The 15,877-nt window shown below is 32.8% G+C and overlaps 2 protein-coding genes across 2 annotated transcripts; both read left to right on the forward strand.

Annotated features, from left to right (window-relative positions):
• Positions 1-4,898, forward strand: LOC130801703 (protein trichome birefringence-like 37). Its single transcript, XM_057665584.1, has 5 exons — positions 1-449; positions 1,208-1,379; positions 2,411-2,586; positions 3,290-3,448; positions 4,270-4,898. Exons 1-5 carry the CDS (start codon positions 181-183, stop codon positions 4,595-4,597), a joined length of 1,104 nt encoding a protein of 367 aa, XP_057521567.1. The 5' UTR covers positions 1-180; the 3' UTR covers positions 4,598-4,898.
• Positions 4,899-6,985: 2,087 nt separating this feature from the next.
• On the forward strand, positions 6,986-15,386 carry LOC130801299 (uncharacterized). The gene is made up of 10 exons (XM_057665115.1): positions 6,986-7,268; positions 8,392-9,139; positions 10,303-10,333; positions 10,464-11,310; positions 12,436-12,730; positions 12,822-13,046; positions 13,724-13,897; positions 13,985-14,185; positions 14,280-14,393; positions 14,803-15,386. Exons 2-10 carry the CDS (start codon positions 8,432-8,434, stop codon positions 15,142-15,144), a joined length of 2,937 nt encoding a protein of 978 aa, XP_057521098.1. The 5' UTR covers positions 6,986-7,268; positions 8,392-8,431; the 3' UTR covers positions 15,145-15,386.
• The last annotated feature ends 491 nt before the right edge of the window (positions 15,387-15,877 follow it).

The following is a 15,877-nucleotide window of genomic DNA, read 5'->3' on the forward strand; positions in this document are numbered from 1 at the left end:
TCATATCAATTTCTATTTCCACTAAATTTCGACAAAAAAACTATCGAGTTACCTTGATGTAATAATCAAGCAAGCTCTACAACAACCTCCTACACATTCTTTTATTTCTTATACTTCCAATTTTTTTTCTTTGTAATTGTCCTCCAAATTAAAGACTCTTTCTCTTTTTGAAGCTCAAATATGATGATCATTATTTGTGTTTATGTTATTCTAATGCATCATTGTATGGGCAATGAGCAAGATCCAACATCAATAGGAGTAATTGTTAATAGACCTAACCAATGCAATATTTTTGAAGGGACTTGGGAGTATGATGATGCTAATATACCTTATTATGACTCCTCTACATGTCCCTTCATTAGCAAAGAGTTCGACTGCCTGTCTAATGGTCGTCCAGATCAATTCTACCTTCATTATAGGTGGAAACCTCACCATTGCGATTTGCCAAGGTATTTTTTATATATGTTTTCCAAATTCTATATGCAAAGATGATCCGATAATATATCAACTAAACTAAAAGGTTAAACTTATGCATGGTTGAAGCCCTATAATATCTTATATATTTTGACAGACTCTCCTCATACTAGGTGCGAAATATTCCACTTGAATTTGAGGAGTGATTGAGATTTGGACCTGTTACCTTTTGTTATGTTTCTTCAATACTATGTCAAGGAATCAACTCAACAAAAAGTTTAAGATTATGGTTGAATCCCCATAATATCTTATATACTTTAACAGACAATACATTATCCTAAAAATAGGTTGCATTATTTTAAATTAAATTCGGTATAACTCAACCAACATATTAAGTTGATAGTCATTGGTCAAAGTTACAATATTAATGCATGCATACACTATCATATGACTAATTAATTAAACTATTTATGTGAAATTGCATATAATGCTAGATACACTATCATGGTAAGGTTGCATACATTTAACGAGTTAGGAGGTTTCACGTACACTTGACTCTTAAAATTTGCATAGGTCATAGGTTACTAGTTTGGTGGGGATCAATCTATCCGCTACCTTTCTCTCTTAGACTCTAACTTTATGCGAGATGCTAGGCTGATGACCATGATTATGACCATGACTACTTAACAAAATCGTTTAATGACATTAGAATAATGAAAAAATCCACTAAACACGAAAAATGTATTTAATTTTACTAATTATTTGTTATGGTGATTTATTTTTTATTAATTAGATTTGACGGGCAAGCATTTGTAAATAAGTTGAAGGGAAAGAAGATGATGTTTGTTGGAGACTCCTTAAGTCTTGATCAATGGCAGTCATTAACTTGCATGTTGCAGGCATCTCTTCCATATTCTAGTCACAAGCTTAAAGTAAAAGGCCCCCTCTCTACTTATTCCATTAAGGTAATTAACTTTTAATTTTTTCTTCAAATTTAAATCATGTAAAATACACTTAATAATTAAATTACGTACAACTCACTCTGTTTCATAAATTTGCAACAATTTAAATAATGAGTCACTCAAAAATTTGAAACAATTTAAATATTGCGTCATTTATTTTATTTAAATATCGTGTCATTCGTTTTATTTTTCTATAATTTTATTTTTGATAATATTTAACATTTTCTACTCTACTCGTACTAATTATATTATTTTCTCTTTTTATCTCAATTACTTATTTCATCCATCAACTTATTTATTTTATGTCTATTACTCCTATTGGTCTTTAGAGTTTACACCCTAGCTAAGACTCAAAAGTTCTCACATATTTGATTTTTAAGGTGCAAATTCAAAGAGATAGATGTAATATTTTATTATTATACTATAAAGCGGTCTCACCGTGAAACCATCCCATTCCATACGTATGTTAATTAGCTTAACTAATACCAAAAAATTTGATGGTTAATAAAACTAAATAAATTGTTGCATAATGAAAGAACTAAGAGTACATTAAATTAGAGAGTCGAGTCTTATATTAGTTGAAGGAAATATCTTTTTAGATAAAGTCTTGAAATTGAATTTCACATGATCTTTCCTTTTCCTTTTCCTTAACTCACCTTGCAATCCAAGAAAAAGTACAATAAATAAAATAATTGAATCTCACCTAATCCTTCCCTTTTCTCAATTCACTCAAAATCCAAGAAAATATACAGTAAACAAGATAATTAAATCTCACCTAGTCCTCTCCTCCCTCAATTTACCTTGTAATCTAAGAAAAAATACACTAAACAAGATAATTAAATCTTACCTAGTCCTCCTTTCCCTCGACCCATCATATAATCCAAAAAAATACATTAAATAAAATAATTAATGTACTATAATCATATATATTTCTATATATAGGTCAAAGATTAGTTTATTCGATTGATGATAATGATACATGATGATGATGATGATTTGATTTGATTTGATTTAATTTGGATATTGAAATATAGGAATACAATTTTTCAGTGATGCTATATCGTACCCCATACTTGGTAGATGTTGTAAGTGAGAAGATAGGAAAGGTACTAAACCTTGACTCCATAAAGAATGGAAATGCTTGGAAAGGGGTGGACTTCCTCATCTTCAACACTTGGCATTGGTGGGTCCATACAGGGAACCACACAGGGTAACACTCTAATAAACACCTCTTTAAATAAATAATAATTAGAAGATTAAAAGATGGACATAGTCGGTTAACATATCGAAGAATTTAGAAATAAGAGAAAATATAAAAAGTAAAAGTGCTTAGATCATATTACGCAAAAATAAAAATGTGGTAAAGTTATTAGAAAAGACGAAAATAAAAAAATAAGGCAAATTCATAGGATGAAGAAAAAACTTTAATCATGTCACATGACACTAAAATTATAATTAAAAAATGTCAATTATATTAATTCAAAATCTTTAAAATATTTGATGATATCTAGGGTTAATCCTTAAAAGTAGGTGTTTTTTTGTTATTTTATTGCTAGTTTGACAATATAAAATCCATATAGTCAATGGAAGTTTTAAAAAATAACAATATGAAATTTGATAATCAAATTATAAGGTTGTAAATTGAGATGAATTTAATAAAATTTTATTGATAAAGTTTTATAATCAGTAAAAAAAAGTTAATATAGTACAAGTTAAAATAAATGAAGATAATACAATTTATATAAATAGTTATATGAGACAATTTTATCAAGAGACATGTTACATAAATAGGATAAATAGTACCTCTCATATATATTTTGAGAATATAAGCTTCTTATTTGTGGTGGTCTCGCCTTGTTTACAAGAACAGCTATAGTATACAATTTACTATGTTTCATTGTTGCATATACCAGATGGGATTACATCCGAAAAGGTGGCAGGGTATATAAGGACATGGATCGCATGGTTGCTTATAAATACGGATTGACAACATGGTCTAAATGGGTGGATAAATATGCCAATAAAAAAAACACTCAAGTTTTCTTTCAAGGCATTTCACCTACTCACTACAGGTAAAATTTATCCAGCTAAGTCTTGTTGACAAATGTCTTATTGTCTCATTATAAGACAGATCTCATAAAATATTAATTTTTAATAAGTGATCCATTTAATTATACTTTAATTGAATTACCTTTTACTACCTTCATTTTTTATTAATTGCTATATTTCACTAAAAATGCTACATAAAAGGGTGAAGTGCAGAGGCAGAGCAAAAATTTTGAAGACACTCACTACAACATAATTTGCTTTTAGTAGAATATATTTAGCGACATTTAATTTAAATGTCGCTATTTCAAATTTATATAAAGGCTTTATTCACATTTATTAGACCCTTTAGCAGCATAATAAAAAATCACACTAAAACTTTTTGCAACATAGGATCTAGTGACATTTCTCACAATACACTATAGTAACGATTACATATGCCACTAAAGACCAAACAAAGTGTCACCAAAATTACTTTATAGTGGAACTTAAAATAAAAATCAATAATTATTATACTAAAAGTATAAATCAGTGGCATTTATTTAATGCCACTAAACCTAATATTGCAAAAAGTTAAATTTGTTATAATGAGTGATAAAGCATAGCTATTAATAAAAAAGGAAGGTGGTATAGCATAAAAATTAAAATTTATCACCAAAGCACACATCAAAATATATTTTGTTATTTTCATCTTTTATTATTTTTTTAATTTAATCTTTCATATATATTATTATTAACTTTATTTACAAAACACAATCAAAAGCGTTCTATAGCATTTGCCTTCACATATATGGGAATCCATCAAAATCACAACCACTTCACAAAAATATCAACTCACAATGTGTAGATCTCAAGAGTGGAATGCAACATCAGGAAATTGTAAAGGAGAAACAAGACCTATTATGGGACCCACATATCCAAGCTTACCACCAGCAGTTGAAGTAGTAAAGGAAATATTGGGTAATATGTCAACAAAGGTTAATTTGTTAGACATAACAAGCCTATCCCAATTAAGAAAGGATGGACACCCTTCTATTTATGGAATGGATGGTAACCAAGGCAATGATTGCTCACATTGGTGTCTTCCTGGTGTTCCCGATACTTGGAATGAACTCTTATTTGCTATACTTCTATCTCAAGTTCAACATAACCCACCTTTTTTCAATTACTTGTGATCTCTATTACTTGGACTCGCGTACGAATGTGGGATACTGGTATGTGTCTAAGTGTCAGATACGTCTAAATATTTAATTTTACATCTAAATTGAAGTGTCTAATTAGTGCCATACTAATGTCCGAGCATGATCGGACACGAATACGTGAGCAAAATGAAGAGTCTAAGTAACATAGCTTATGATTTGATTCACTAAAATGTGTTACATATTGTAAAATTTCATACATCTTACTACTAATCATGAATGTAATATGTAATAGTTCATTGCTAACTACCCACAATAAAGCAACATTAATTTGCTAGTGCTCCGATTACCACGTTTCAAAATACTTGCAACCGATAGTAACATGTTGTGTGGGCCGAAAAAATGTCATTATCAGTTGCAGGTATAATAAAATTTGAACTATCATATATTCGTAAACTGACTTTTCATATAGAATACTACCTCTGTTATATTGTTTATTATTCAAACTTTTAAAATTTTTAAGTTATTCGACTAAAGATTTTTTTAGAAGTATGGAGGGAGGGTAGTTAGGAAAATGAATGAATTAGGGTAGTTATAATCATACAAGTCAAAGGTGATAGGGAAGATTCAAAGCTTTTAGAAGGTTAAATAAGTCATCAACGAGCTAAATTACCAGAATTCGACAAAGTGGCAACGATACTTACATATTTTAATGCTGATGGCAATAATTTATGAAAAAAATGAGGTTGTAATGTGTAAAAATCCCTAATTTTAAGAAATTTATAAGTTTTACACCAAAATATAATAATTCAAATAAAAAAGTATACTATTCAACCCAAAAAGAGTATTTTTAAAACCATTGTGACATGACATTACATTCCCTTATTGATCATAATTTTCAAAAATGCATAAAATAATGGAAAACAACTTAAATTACTCCTATTACAAAATGGAGAGAGTATTGTCTTTTTTTTTTTTTAAATAAATTTTGCTATATTGATATGTTTGACAAATGACTTTTAATTGTCTTGGTGAATCATTTCTGTAACTACAATTCAACATAAGTGTATATATACCATATATATTCTATTCCCTGTTGATTTTGCCATACAATTTTGAATATTCAAAGGGTCGATTTTTTTTTTTTGATGATAGTCTATAAATGAAAGCAGACGAATAGCTTATTAAGATTCAAGTTATTCTTTATCGATTCTAATTTTTGTATTTCAATTTTGAAATGAATTTGAAAATTCATAGCTCTACTAAACTAAAAAGAGAAATAGAATTTCATATAATTTCTAAATCTATTTGTTCTAGACACAAAATAAAATATACATAGAGAGAAATAAACTAAATTCAATATTTTTATTTTTTTATTTCAAATAGTTATTTGAAATTCATATCATAAAAGAATAAAAATGAATAAGCCTAAAATAAAATATAGTTTATTTAATTCCAGTGCATGTAGAATTTATGTGCACTTGCTTTGTTTGACTAATTTGAAGAACTAACTGTTTTTTTAGCTTTTAAGATAACTGAAAAACGGGCTATAATTATAGAGATACTTAGTAAATTAGGTATCAATTGTTTGTAATTTATTAGAAAAAAATAGGCAAACAACAAATAAAAGTCAAATAGTAAAATGCTCAAATTAGTTTTATTTCATTTTGACTTAAAGTTAGCTTTTCACATGACTTTAAAGTCATTAGCTAAATATATTTTTTTAACCAATAAGTCAAAGTTCAAAAGCATCTAAAATAAAAAACTAGAGGGATACATTTATGTGTTCAAACGGATTTCTGATATAATAAGACGAGTTAGGTTAATTTTAGTTCTTGTGTGTATGTAAATATTTTGACAATATGATTTGAATTTTATATGCAGTTTATTTCAAGTCTAATAAAACTAATTTCGGGCTACTCTATAAAACATTTACGAATCTACTCTTTCCATCTAAACTTAGTCCATTCCGTTAATTGTCATATCATCTCTTTTGATCATTACTCAACCTACAATAATAAAACCTACAATTTATTAGTCTCTATTAGATTAAAATCTATAATCATTAGACATAATCTCATCCATAATACCCTATTAAAATGTCCGGATTTTTCCCTTATACAAAATTTTGTGCAAATCTCTTGAGTAGCATATAGATAGTTTTAAATAAAATTTTTTGTGAGAAGATAATGCAACAAATTAAAAGATGAATAAAAAGAATAATTTGCATATTACGGTCTTAAAGTTTAACGCTTTTTTGAATCACAATTTTTAATATTTTTTTGCTAGTTACACCTACCAAAGTATCAAAATCTACGACGTTTAAGCCTAATCACAGAATTCCAACTACTAAAATAGTCAAATTCTGTAATCTTTCTTCAAAAATATAAACTTTAATATTTTAATGGTTAAAATTTACAAAAAATAAAAATTAAAATTAAAATTTGTAAAATACTAAACTTTTTGAGATTTGGAAATAATTGAATAAAAAATCAATTGTCGGAGTCAATAGTTAGTGGTCACCGACTTCAGTGGTACTGTCAGTCTCTACTCGTCTCTTGTGGTTCATTGAAGTAGAAGTGTACAACAACAAGCCCCCTATAAGCCTACAACCCACTATTTTCTGTTTTGGTTTGCTTTGTTCTTCACTCCATTTTCTCTAATTTCTACAATCAACCTGTTTTTGCAGGAATTCTTTCTGATTTCGGTGAGTACTTTCCTTTTTTCTCACTTCAACCTCTATTTTTCCATTTTTAATCATGGGTTAATTACATTATTCCATTATTAGTATGATTCTTTGGACCATTTGCTTTTGTTAGGTCACTTTTCAATTATTTACACTCTAATTCATCATCTTTTTGAGTAGATCTATTGGGTAATTATAGATTACCCATCATAACTTTAGTTTCTGGAAATGCAAGCTGTATTTTTTGCTTTCATATCACTTACTGTTCTTCAACTGTAGACTGGTGTGTTCTATTGTCTAGCTGGCTGTTTGAGATTTTGATTGGTTTTCTCTTTTCTTGTACTTTTTTATTTGGTGGGTGTTTTTTATTTTCCTGAAAAAATTACTTCTTCTGAGATATTCCATGTTTTTTTGTACTTTGAGTAACACCATGTTTGGAAAACATTGAAGGAAAGGGAAGGAAAGGGTAGGGAAGGGGAGGGGAGGGGAATTGATGTGTTTTCCCTACAAATTTTTCCAATGTTGGAAGGATTTGTTTGTTTATAATGTGAAGGATTACTTCTTTTCAATACCCTTCCTTCCATTTCCCTCCCCTTCCCCTATTGGTATCCAAATGAGGGGAATGCAATTCCTCCGTTTCCCTTGCTTCCTGTCCCTCCATTTCCTCTTATCCAGTGTAAGACAGTAACGACCTGTTTGGTAATCGGTACTAAATGATGGGAATGGTAATGGAAAGTTAGTGTAATTTTGGAAGGAATATCTCTTGAAAAAATAATGGCAATGCTTATTCTCCTTCAACAATCTCAATTTTCTGCTCGAAGTTCATTTCAATGCATTATCATTTTAAAATCTGGTATTAGATGGTAATGAAAAATTATGAAAAAAACTTTTTAATGACCAACTTTCATTACCACAGTGACATGATACATATCATTAAAATTTACGCAACAAATCATTTTCATTACCACCTATTAGTACCGTCAACCAAATGGGCCGTAAGTGTTAAGTTGCTGATATTGTTATTGTAGATGTTTTCATGTATTTACCTACAAATGGTTTCCTAACTGGGTTTATTGTGTATCTTGTTATACTTTGTTATTACTAAACTAAAGGACATTTTAACTTTGATCTTTGCCTAAACCAGTTGGTTGAGATTTTGGTGCAATAGTTAGCATTGCCTGGCAATGGTTTTAGGTCTCAGGAACAAGACTAGGAGAGGGCCTAGTATTCAGGTGGATTACTTGATTCATGTTCAAGATATTAAGCCTTGGCCTCCTACACAATCACTAAAAAATGTACGTTCTGTCTTGATCCAATGGGAAAACGGTGAACGTAATTCTGGGTCTACCAGTTCTGTGGCTCCTTCCATTGAGGACGGAAAGATTGTGTTCAATGAATCTTTTAGACTTTCTGCTACTCTGTCTAGGGATATGTCTGTCAAAACCGGAGGTGATGTAGATATATTTCACAAGAACTTGTTAGAATTGAACTTGTATGAACCTCGTAGAGACAAGACGGTGAAAGGGCAGTTGTTAGGGACTGCAATCGTGGATTTGGCAGACTATGGCGTTGTTCGAGAAGTAACGAGTGTAAGTGCTCCAATGAATTGTACCAGGAGCTTTAGGAACACAATGCAACCGATTTTGAACCTTAGAATACAAGCTTATGATAAGGTTCGATCAAGTTCAGGTGTATCGTTGAGGGGTAGATTAGCCAAAGAAGCATCGCTTGACAAGAATGACGCAGAATCAGTTTCCGCGTTAATGAGTGAGGAATATGCTGATGAAGCTGAGGTTGCTTCCTTCACCGATGATGATGTTTCATCACATTCCTCACTCAATGCTTCATCAGTTCTTGAGTCAAATGGAGCTTCACCTTCACAAAATAAGGAGGTATCCCTGCATTTATCTGATTTTTATTGTAATTTTTTGCTTCCTTATTAATCTCTGGCTAGATATTTGTCTCCCTGCTTTCGCCTTTGTTGATTGTTTATAATACTTGAGCAAATTCGAACTCCGACTTGGCTCAACTTTGATTGATTTGATTTTACGGATTAAAAGGGTTTTTGCAAAATAGTTCGTTGGACAATTTTAGCTTATTTATTATAAAAACATCTAATGCTAGTATTTGGTAAATTTTGAAACAACTTGTTAATATGATTTTGGCGACGTGATCAAATCAACTTATCCATTTGCGAGATATCCCCTTAATCGACCTCAAGGTTGTCTTGAAGTTGACTAGCTTGTTCAAGCTTATTAATAATTCTTTGTTTTTGTAATTAAAATTACACCTATCTTTCTAAAAAAAACCTAAAATGTCTTCGATAGATGTTAAATCTCGCTAAAAAATGTTAAACATTATTTTTCTTAAATTAAATATGAACTCATTGTGCCTACATACACAACAACGGTGCCAAACCCTTAATCCCAAAAGATTGGGTCAGCCAAATGAACTAAAAGTTCATATTTAGTATTCATTCACATAGATTCTTCTTTTCCGATCATTCTGGTTTTCTACCATCTTAGCCTGTAAGTCTAAAACCTTCATATCCTTTTCCACTCCTACCTTACAGATCATCTTTGGTCTTTCTCGCCATCTTTAGTCCCTCGAAATATCCCGTCTTTGTACACGCTCAAACTATCTTAAACGATTCTCTTTCATCTTTTCCTCGATATTTAAGCATACTGAAAAATGTTTTTTCACAAAACTCATGTAGTTCCAAACTATCATATCAAATTCAACTTGTCTCATTTACGCTGAGCCAATCTTTAAGATTATCCAAATTCAGATTTTTAAATTGTTCGTCAAATATCATCTTTTCTGCGGTTCCCAATCCAATATGCTACGTGTTCTTTCTATCTAAAAACTGATAGTTGTGATATGAAATGCTATTAACTTAGATTTGTATGATCCTAGGCGAAGGATAGAGGGATGCTAGGAGGGTTTGAGGGTAAGGATGGAGGGATGCTATGTGCGTGGCTTTTAGTTGTGTTTGTAAGATGAACTTTTCTCATTCTTAGTGGAAAATATTTATCGGTTTCACGACTTTTTGCAGAATGGCTCAAGTAGGGGAAAGCGGCATGCAGGTTAGTGTTAAATACTGGATAATCATACCTCTCTAGCAGAAGCTGTCCCATGTATAATCATTTGGTAGATTATTGATTAAATGGAAGTGTTGAATGTTAGTTTATTCTAAATCTCACCCTATGTTTTCAGAGTTTTCGTCTAACAAGGGGAAGCCAAATGATAGATCGCATTCTTTTTCCGATTCCTCTGAGTTAGACTCGGAATCGAACTTGGAAAACGAGTCTTCTACATCAGGACAAGCTCATGAAAGTAGTCGACAAGTCTTAGACGAAGTTGCTAGTTTAAAAGATCAAGGACTTACTATTTCGATGTCAAATGAAGATCCGTCAATCGCTAAAGCTAAAGGAAGTTCAAAGGAAGCACCCGGTGAACATAACTTTGAAAATGATATTTTAGTTCAATCCACAAGGGGGAGTGAGAAAAATTCCGATGATGTGGAGATCAAAGATGGGGACATGCACAAAAACAATGATCGGAAAATCCCGGTAGTGGAAGAACACATAGTTGGAAATCCACCATGTGATATTCTTCCACCGGATGTAAACGCAAACCATGTTTTGTCCGAAAGTGATTCACATATCATGAGGGATAGAGTTAGGCATGTGAAATCTGTTCGATCCATGATGGATTCTTCTAGAAGCAACAGTCCTTCCGGAGGTTTCTCTGGAAGCACTTTAAAGCAGGAAATGAAAACCTCGGGAAACAGAAGTTACTCTTCTGATGGTAAAACCCTCGGATTAGAACAAAAGATAAAGATATTGGAGAGGGAGTTGAGAGAAGCCGCTGCTCTTGAGGTTTCTCTATATTCCGTGGCTGCGGAGCATGGAAGTTCCACTAATAAGGTTCATGCGCCTGCAAGGCGCCTTTCTAGGTTATGTCTTCGAGCTGAAGAAGGAATGAAGAGATCAAGCGCCGCACAAAGCGCAATCTCAGGACTAATTATTGTGGCAAAAGCTTGCGGAAATGATGTTCCTAGGTAAGTTTCTGCTGCTTTTCTCTTTTATTCGTTGAAATCAATGCTTGGGAAAATTTTTTGACTCGGTGATTGCTATGCAGCACGTTTATTATATGGTCAAAATTATTGGCAACGGCAATAAAATTATATATTATTCTTCGTAAATAATAATTTCTCTCTCTATCGCCTTTTAAATATGGTAAGGTAAATTTATGAAGCAAAATGGAAACTTGTAGACGATGTTCATGGGACTCCTTACAAAATTTTATATAGTATTATTACTAAATAGGCTAATACTACGCATAAATTGCAGTTTGAAACTGCTATATTTGGTTGTCTTATGTGCTTTTATTCTCTTCTGAGTGGCTAACTATCTTGTGACGAGGAAAATCAAGTTGTAAAAGAATCACCATGTTGGTTGATACTTGAAAATATTTCTAACTTTTCACCGACCTTGTTGGATATAAACATATTGTAGAATAGGCACCAAAGGATAATGTCAACCCAATTTCATCGTTCGTAAAAAATCACGTGTGAGCTTTTTGTCTTTGGATTATAGCAGACTATATGTCCTTTGTTTTTTATTGAGTAATAAACTAGTTGAATCAATTGATTTCCAATTATGGATTTTTAATCAACCACCCAACCCTCCTAACTAGCTATAGTTTTCTTTCTCAATTGGTCATTTTACAACTGCATGAATAGTATTTTTTGTAAGTGTAAGTCTTAATACAAGGGATAGTTGTAGTATGTAACATAATTCGCCAGTTAATTCGTTTTTTGAATTCGCGATTCGCAAGGAGATTAGTGAATCTTGTGACAGTGAGCTGTACGGATGATATGATGTGGAACATTCAAATACTGACCAGCAGTTTAAAGCTGTTCATCTAGACTTTTTATCGTCGTATGTGAAACACATTGTACTACCTTTGAATATAGTAAATTTATCATTAAGGTGTTTTGTATAATGGGATTTGTGCTGAAAGGGCTTGTTGTGTCACTTAGTTAACTTTTCTTGTTTTCTGGGATATAACTTGTTCACGTGATGTACCCTTATCAATCATCCCCTGGAAGCTTTGGAGATCATTTTCTTCGTTTTACTTTCCCATATTTTCTCGGAAACTCTCTTTACACACTTTATTGCAGATTGACCTTTTGGTTGTCAAACTGTGTTGTGCTCCGGGCAATTGTCAGTGAGGCCTTTACAGAGGAGCAGTTGCCTGTATCCGCTAGCTCGTCAACAGAAAGGACTAGAGTTGGAAAGGGAGTAAATCAGAAATCCTCTGTACTAAAGTGGAAACTTTCCTCCGATACACAAGCTAATAAAAATTCTATAAAAGGAAGTTTTCAAGATTTTGATGATCCACACGCATTTGTGTCTGCATTACAAAAAGTCGAATCTTGGATTTTTTCACGAATCGTAGAATCTATTTGGTGGCAGGTCCTTTGCTTATCTCTTTTTCCCGGTCTCTTCAAATACCCGTGATTAGTTTATTTGAATATGAGTGACCGATTCGAGTTTTTCTTGCCAGACTTTGACTCCGCACATGCAGCCCGCAGCTGCTCAGATGATTGATAAATTAGTCGATTCGGGCATCTCTAAAAAGAATAGGAGGTCATCCTCTTCGGGTGACCATGAGCAGGTCAACTTTTCGTTAGAGCTCTGGAAGAAGGCATTCAAGGAAGCTTGTGAGAGGCTTTGTCCCCTCCGAGCTGGTGGTCATGAGTGTGGCTGTTTGCCGGTGCTAGCTAAATTGGTTAGTTATCTAATTTCTTCATACTTTCCGATGAGATAATAAAATAAGCTAGGAAAATTCACGAACGATTACATGATATATATTTTGTATACCTTCTTGTTTCACAAAGCTTTCAACCAAACATTTGGCACATAAATTAAGGAGGAGAAAGAAAAGAGGGGCATTTGAATTACTCACTTGTATATACACACATACACGCATACATATATACACACATATATAGATAAACATGTACATGTACATATACATACACATACTAATTCACACACATATACACTTATACATACGCACACATCCACCCTTACATATATACACATTGTTGGAATGGTGCCTTGAGTCTCAAGGTAACAAAAAGGATCGTGTGAAGATTTTGGTGGGTCAAGATGTGGGTGCCTTGGAAAACAAGTATACGCGGTATATGGAGTAGGATTTCTATTCATTTTAGAATTCTATTTGAGACGGATTTCTGATGTTTTTAGAATTTTATTTGGTGTTGTAAATCTTCAAGATTCCTATCAAACTTTTTCTGATTTCATTTTTTTTTGACCGATCCCATATGTAGCGATTAAGGCCTTGGCATTGTTATATTTCATTAATATCTTCGTCTGTTTGGACTTCGGATGATTGCACGCTCTAACGGTGACTAATTGAGTAATTCATTGCCATAATCGATGTAGATAATGGAGCAATGTGTGGCAAGATTAGATGTAGCAATGTTCAATGCTATTCTCCGAGAATCTGTCGATGATATTCCAACTGATCCTGTTTCTGACCCTATTAGTGATGCCAAGGTTCTCCCAGTTCCAGCCGGGAAATCAAGCTTCGGTTCTGGCGCACAGCTTAAAAACGCAGTATGAAGTCTCTAATTCCACACCTATAATATTGTTTCTTCGATGTCATGATTTGATTTTCCCTGTCACTTTATGAGTGATTCGCAGATCGGAAACTGGTCTAGATGGTTAACCGACCTATTTGGAATCGATGATGATGATCCACTCGAAGAAGAAAGGGAGGATGATGAAGATGACAGTAAGGGCGTTAAATGTGATACCTTCACATCTTTCCATCTTCTTAAATCACTAAGTGACCTCATGATGCTCCCAAAGGACTTGTTACTTAGTGAGTCAATCAGACGAGAGGTTTCGACTTTTTACCCTTCTTAGTTCCATCTTGCGATTTATGAGTAAACTCTCACATTCTTGCAGTTAATCTTGGTTAATTTTGTATTTGCAGGTATGCCCTACATTTGGTACCCAACTAATTAAAAGAGTTCTCGAAAATTTTGTTCCTGATGAGTTCTGCTCAGACCCGATCCCAGATGCTGTCTTTGAAGCACTCGATACTGAGGTTCGTTGGTGAAATCAGATATGAATCTTATTTTTCTTTAATGTACAAAATTCAAAACTATCAAGGAACCAACTCAACCAAAAGCTTAAGCTGATGGTTGAAGCTCTTTGAACTATAAGTGTGGATGCAGCACAAGCCCTTCTCATACTTGGCGCTAAATATTCCAATTTAAATAAGGGTTGGTTGAGATTCGAACCCGTAACCTCTTGTCATGCTGGCTTCTGATACCATGTCAAGGAACCAATTCAACCAAAAGTTTAAGCTGATGGTTGAGGCCTCGGGATATGTAATGTACTCTAACATGCCCTCTCACACGAGAGCATTTGGGCTAAAAGTGTGGATACAGCACAAAAAACATCAAACTTTAAACGCAACAAAATGGCGCTAAGATTTTTCGTACTCTATGCAGAATATCAATAATACCGAAGATGAAGGATTAATCATTAACTGTCCATGCACAGCACCTGCGGTATTCTACTCCCCACCACTACCATCCTCACTCGCCAGTGCGATTGGCATTAACTCAGGCACACAAAGTCCATCTCAGTTACGAAGGAGTGGATCGGTGCTTCGAAGGTCAAACACTAGCGATGATGAATTAGATGAACTAGATTCACCACTCCACGCAATTCTAAGCGAGGATCCGTATGTATTGCCTGAATGGAAACAAAAATGGAAAGTGGTGCAAAATAAACAGAAATTTGCCAGTAGATATCAACTCCTTCGAGAAGTTTGGGATGCCGAATCGTGAATAGGATTGTGCATTAGGAGAATTGTATAGATGTATGAACTGTAATGTAGCAACTAGCAAGATCCTTTTCCACTAAATTCTGTAAATAAAATTATGTTGTGAGTTGTGACTGTTTGAATAACACCACATGCTATATTACCCAAACATCGTAAAATGACTCTAATGTAAGTGAGGTTTGGAGGAGTCAGATGTACGCAATTATATCTTTGTCGGTGATAATAAAAGGTTAATGATATCACTAATAGTCGAGGCCTATTTTTTTCATTAGGTATCAAATAATTTTATCTTTAAACTCTAATAAAGATTTAAATTTGTAAGAACTTTTGAACAAAATAAGGGTATGACATACTAATTCCCAAAGAGAGACCTCACTTAATTTAACCAGTTTTCCTTTGTTTTCTATTAGTAACACCTAACAAGAGGTTGATTGATTGATTTTGACCTGAGTATGTACTAATTGAGAAATGCAATTTCTAGGATTCGGTTAAACTAAATTGATAGCTAACATTTTATGGCTTGTTGAAACTTCGTACTTAATAGTGGCATTGTATTACCTAAGGAAGATTTAATATCATTTTTACTTAGGGCATGCTTGGATTAGGTGTATATATTTAAACTATAATATCATTTTGCATTAGAGACATTAGAATAAGTAATATTACAAGTTAATGTATGTTTCAAGAGGAATGATTCATCGCCAAAACTCCGAACATTCGTAAGTCAAAGCTTGGAG

The sequence above is a fragment of the Amaranthus tricolor genome, chromosome 15, assembly GCF_026212465.1.
Source record: "Amaranthus tricolor cultivar Red isolate AtriRed21 chromosome 15, ASM2621246v1, whole genome shotgun sequence".
Taxonomy (NCBI): domain Eukaryota; kingdom Viridiplantae; phylum Streptophyta; class Magnoliopsida; order Caryophyllales; family Amaranthaceae; genus Amaranthus; species Amaranthus tricolor.

What these genes read in the sequence shown, in the direction of transcription:
- LOC130801703 (XM_057665584.1), top strand. Translation starts at nt 181, where the DNA reads ATGATGATCATTATTTGTGTTTATGTTATTCTAATGCATCATTGTATG. An exon ending in CACCATTGCGATTTGCCAAG is followed by an intron (nt 450 to 1,207) that starts GTATTTTTTATA and finishes TTTATTAATTAG; the next exon opens with ATTTGACGGGCAAGCATTTG. An exon ending in CATACAGGGAACCACACAGG is followed by an intron (nt 2,587 to 3,289) that starts GTAACACTCTAA and finishes TGCATATACCAG; the next exon opens with ATGGGATTACATCCGAAAAG.
- LOC130801299 (XM_057665115.1), top strand. Translation starts at nt 8,432, where the DNA reads ATGGTTTTAGGTCTCAGGAACAAGACTAGGAGAGGGCCTAGTATTCAG. An exon ending in CACCTTCACAAAATAAGGAG is followed by an intron (nt 9,140 to 10,302) that starts GTATCCCTGCAT and finishes GACTTTTTGCAG; the next exon opens with AATGGCTCAAGTAGGGGAAA. An exon ending in TGCCGGTGCTAGCTAAATTG is followed by an intron (nt 13,047 to 13,723) that starts GTTAGTTATCTA and finishes TAATCGATGTAG; the next exon opens with ATAATGGAGCAATGTGTGGC.